The sequence below is a fragment of the Arachis stenosperma genome, chromosome 6 (assembly GCF_014773155.1).
Source record: "Arachis stenosperma cultivar V10309 chromosome 6, arast.V10309.gnm1.PFL2, whole genome shotgun sequence".
NCBI classification, from domain to species: Eukaryota; Viridiplantae; Streptophyta; class Magnoliopsida; order Fabales; family Fabaceae; genus Arachis; species Arachis stenosperma.
Genome location: NC_080382.1, coordinates 129,408,102 through 129,413,224, shown reverse-complemented (window position 1 = coordinate 129,413,224; position 5,123 = coordinate 129,408,102). Strand labels below are relative to the sequence as shown.

The 5,123-nt window shown below is 28.9% G+C and overlaps 1 protein-coding gene across 1 annotated transcript; it reads right to left on the bottom strand.

Moving 5' to 3' along the window:
* Window positions 1-550: 550 nt before the first annotated feature.
* On the bottom strand, window positions 551-2,236 carry LOC130933360 (F-box protein CPR1-like). The gene has a single exon (XM_057862953.1). The coding sequence runs from the start codon at window positions 2,132-2,134 to the stop codon at window positions 860-862; it is 1,275 nt and encodes a 424-aa protein (XP_057718936.1). The 5' UTR covers window positions 2,135-2,236; the 3' UTR covers window positions 551-859.
* Between the last annotated feature and the right edge of the window lie 2,887 nt (window positions 2,237-5,123).

The window sequence follows — 5,123 nt, the reverse complement described above, 5'->3', positions numbered from 1 at the left end:
TGTTTTATACATCCCAAAGTTTTCTCCAACAACTAAATAAAGATATATTGAATCAAATTATGAGCCATGATAATGCTAACACTTCAAGTTGCATGTTTGTTGGAAATGAGAACATTCTTGACTCAAAATACTATGTAAATCATAAAAATTAAATCAAATTCACCAAGTGTTTTATTTTACATTTTCTTGTTAAAGATGGGCATTTATGCACCATCATCCTCCTATTAAATATAAGAAAAATTCTATGATATCTAAGACATTGGTGTAATTTGCCTAAAAAGTGAGAGGGACAACAGTAAACTTTATCTTTATTTTTATATCAAATAATTAAAAAGTTAGGCACCATAGAAAATACTTAAGTAAAAACTTATATTAAAAGAGGAAAATAAACCTTTTTTTTTTTACCGAAAATAAGGAGGCTCGAACTCACAACTTTTCAGGTAAATATAGAGAAATTATGCTACTTGAACTATAACTTATTGACAAAAATAAACCTATGTTACAAGTTACATAGCAAGGTAATAAAGAAAATAATTAAAAACGTGTTAGCTTATATTCATGATTCTTTCATCCAATTACATTAATATTGTCATGTATATGAAAAAACGAGGGCAAGAGTGAATGGATATATACAAAGCAGATTTAGACCCTAGCTAAGAAATTAAGACTATTTAGTTTTCCAATAGAGGAAGAAATCAATGCTTATTTTGGTTCCTTCCCTACAACATTTATGGTCTTAAACAACGGTAAGAAACTATTGGCATATATCATCCGACCATTCATTATCTCTGATTTAATTGGTAGTCACTCACAGGATCTGAGATCCAATCGAATCAATTAAAAGACATTGGCGACGAAACTAATGTCCCCTTTGAAGTGAAACAAGGGTTTCCATGTATCTAGCAGCTCTTAGTGAATCATTCTTAACATAAACATGAAGATCCTTTACTTGTTGGGAATCACGTTCATACATTACTAGTCTTTCATCATTACCTTTCCAAAGAAGTTGATTACTCTTATAAAATCCCACAAGCCTTGAAATCACTTCAACATGTCCAACACTGTATAGCTTCACCCAAGATTCTTCATCCCAATAATCCTTCATCATCCAAACATCATACCGTTTCTCCTTCCCTCTCACAACCACACCAATGCTAGCAGATTCTTCGAACGGGACAAGCGTGGCGAAGGATGCTATCGAAGATTTGCATACTCTCGGTACATTGATCTTTCTGAAGGCTTCATTCACCATGTCAAATGATAGAACCACATCTTTTCTTTTACCAAATTCATCTTCAACGTAACCCAACCAGTGACAACAATTGTTTTCATAAGTGTAAACTCGAGAAGAGGCCGAAATTTCGATGGGGGATGGCAGAGGAGCATCAAGTTTTCGCCAAGAGTTCGAATTGAGACTGAACAACTCTGCTGTCCAACACCAAAGTCTTCTTTGATCCGTTTCCCTGTTCCAAAGATCCTTGATCACTACAACTTTATAGTCATTAGCTTTTGAGTCAAAGCCAAATCCGGCATAATCGGACAAAGAGTTTGTCCCAATTGGGGTTGTGAAATGAGATTCCGGCAGAGCCTTGAATTGTCCTAAAGAGGGATTCATCATCATATTTGGATTGCCTTCGAGAAAATATATGCCGTTGCAAGGACCCATGATTTCGGTCCAATATTTGTGATCTGAATTGTATTCACAAGGAAGGTTTAGAGTTTGAGAAGAAACGGATCCTGTGGCATTATTACAAGAAAGAACAGAAATGAATGTTTTATTGCTAGAAAGTGAAGGTCTTTGAATAAGGAGGAGATGAGAATGGTTATGGTTGCTATTGTTGTAGACGACATAGTAATTGGTAACAAAATTAGGATCATTTATGAGATGGAACCATGACTTGCAAACAAACTTGCATCTCCATAACTCTTTCGCTGGCAACCTTGAAAGGATGTTGGAAACCAATTCTTGTGGCAAATGATCTGTGATGCTGAGCTTCTCGGGTAATCTTAACTTTGAAGAAATGCGAATTTTGTTATTAGCTATAGTCGTCAATGGCATTAGAAGAAGTAAGAGAATGGAAAGAATGCATAGGGAGAGCATGGCTTTGTGGTTGGTGACTGTTTTTGTGGTCATGTATCAAATGTGTGAGGATGGTGAAGACTATGAATAGATGATAAGCATTCTAACGTTCTTTACCAAACACTCAAACACCGTACCGTTTGGTGACTACATTGTGGTAAACACTATGTCAATTATATAAAATATTCAAATAATATTAATTATATGTAAACTTGAAGTAGACCAATCAAAGACCATATATTTTTAGGTGAAAACTCAGTTGGAGTTAACTTCACGTGAAGTTGATAACTGAGAGTTATTAGATAAAAATTTAGTCAAATCAATCAAATCATCTAACTGTTATCAACTTCACGTGAAGTTAATTGCACCTAAGTTTTCACTATATTTTTATATTTCTCCCGATATCTCACAAGTGAAGATTAAGAACTAATTTATCATGAATATAAACTTTTAACATTTGTTTATATAGACTAGCGAACAGACTACTAAATCTAAAATTCTAAAAATTAAAAACCGTTTAATGATCGGGGTGATTGAACTAGAAATCAATTGGTTTTTAAAATTTTTCTTTTTTATGACTCTTGTATAAATGTTTTTAATAGGCTATTTAAATTCATAACAAAAAAGTTTTTTTTTTTTAGGAAAAGCTTAGGGGCCAGTAATTTTGGTGTTTTCTGGCCAGCACTTAACCATCAAAAGAAGTGGAAGTAATTTCTCATCATTGGATGTAATCTCACACCATTAAAAATATTATTGATGGCCAATTAATGGTTACAAAATACTAAAATTGCTGGCCCTTAGCATTACTCTTGTTTTTATTATAGTAAATTACCCTTATCTTTAATAGTATAACACAATACATTTAATAATCCAAAAGAACAAAATACATTTAATTTAAACTAAATATGTATTAAAAATTAAAAGATATAAAATATATTTATTTTTCAAATAAAAAATTTACAAATTAAGATATAACTAAATTAGTAATTTTTTTATTTGGTTATCTTTTATTATTCTATAACATAAAATATATAATATCATAATAAATATTATACATATATAAACCTTGAAATGTGACTTTTTTTATTTAATTCTTATATTATATTTATATGATACTTATATAAACTTATAAAATTAATATTAATATATATTTATGTTTTTGTGTATTTAATTATAATTTTACATATTATTTTATTATAAATTAGTTATTGATTAAATTACAGTTAAATTAATTAAAGTTTTAAAATAATAAATTAATAATTAAAGCAACTCGATAACAGGTTCAATTTTCAAAATCTTCACTAGAGCAAACTTAGTTCGTTATAAAAGAGCATATATAAACATGCACATGATGATAAGTCATAATCTTGAATTTAAACCGAAGTAATGTGTATGGAGACCATGGATGAGTAGAACAATGAGATTCGCGTGGTGCCTTTGGAGAATTTTATAAATTGCGTCATTGCGAAGTAGCAACTTGTTCAATTACGTACGCTATTTAATTCATTTATCATCAAGTAGCCTCATTTGTCTTCGTTGAAATTGTTCGCAACACGTTTAAAATAAGGTGAATTATATAGTAAAATGTAAGTTTACATAATTTTTTTATAGGATGAAGAAAAAATTGAAAAGGATAGGACTCATATTTTGAATAATAAAAAAAAATAATTATAAAAAATTTATATTTTTTTTTTTACAATTTTAATCTATATAATAGAGTGTTTTTTAAAATAATATAGTAAGTATTATTTAAAGAATAATTTTTTACATCTAAACAATTTTAACATTTTTTTTTTGTCGATAACAATTTTAACATTTAAGTTTATCCAAGTGCTTTGAGTTACGCACTTTTTTTCCTGTTTTTTCCTCTTCTTTAGGCTCTTTCTTTTTCTTCTTGTTTTAAATTCACGTATGTGTTTTTCTTATTGGATGTTACGTCTTTTTTTTCTTTTCCTTCTTTTTTTATTAATTTTCAACATCCTCCTCCTCTTCTTTTTATTGGAATTTTGTCTCCTCCTTCCTTTTCATCATTCTCCTCCATCATCATCATCATAATCATCATCATCATCGTTATTGTCTTCTTCTAATACGTATCGTCTTTTTGATTTGGATGTATTTTTATTCAACTTGTTTCTGAATTCGAATTTATATAATGGACAATTTTTGCTTCATTTGGTATTATACAATGGTTTTGTTTTGATAATATTTTTGATTCATTCGAGATGCAGGTGTGTCTGAATTCGAATTTATATAATGGACAATTTTCGGTTCATTTGGTATTATACAATAGTTTCGTTTTGATAATATTTCCGGTTCATTCGAAACGTAGATATTTTTGAATTCGAATTTATATAATGGACAATTTTCGGTTCATTTGGTATTATACAATAATTTTGTTTTGATAATATTTTTAGTTCCAAAATTATTTAATGATGTCACCACAGAAAATCAGAATCAATAAAGATGTTAACAAAATATTGGTGATAACGATAACGATAATGAAGGAGAAAGAAGAAAAGGAAGGAGGAGATAAAAAAATTTAAATATAAAAAGAAACAAGAGGAGGAGGAAGAGATGGATGTGGTGGTATGGTGGTAGTAACGATGAAAATAATAATAAAAAAAGATGAAGAAAACGGAGGAGGAGGAGGAGGTAAATTAAATGACTAGGTAAATTAAATGACTTAGTTGTTTGGTTGCATAAATCACTTGAACGTGTAATGAAACTTTTACTCAAAATACTTTCTAAATATATTTGAAACATTCAAAATTTATTTTATATTTTACTTAAACATATATAAGAAATTTAGCACAGTATTTTGTTGGTGTTTTAATTTAAATTTAAATATTCTAATTTTAAAAAAATTAATTTTAAATTTAAAATGCACTGAAAGAGAACAAATGAGCCATGATATCTAAAAGTAATTCTTGCAATCATTTTGTTAATTATTTTTATAAATAATGACTTATTAAAGGTTGATTAGTGTTTGTTAATTTCGTATTAAGCGTAGAGATCACAAAAAGTAAAATTAGATTAAAACGCA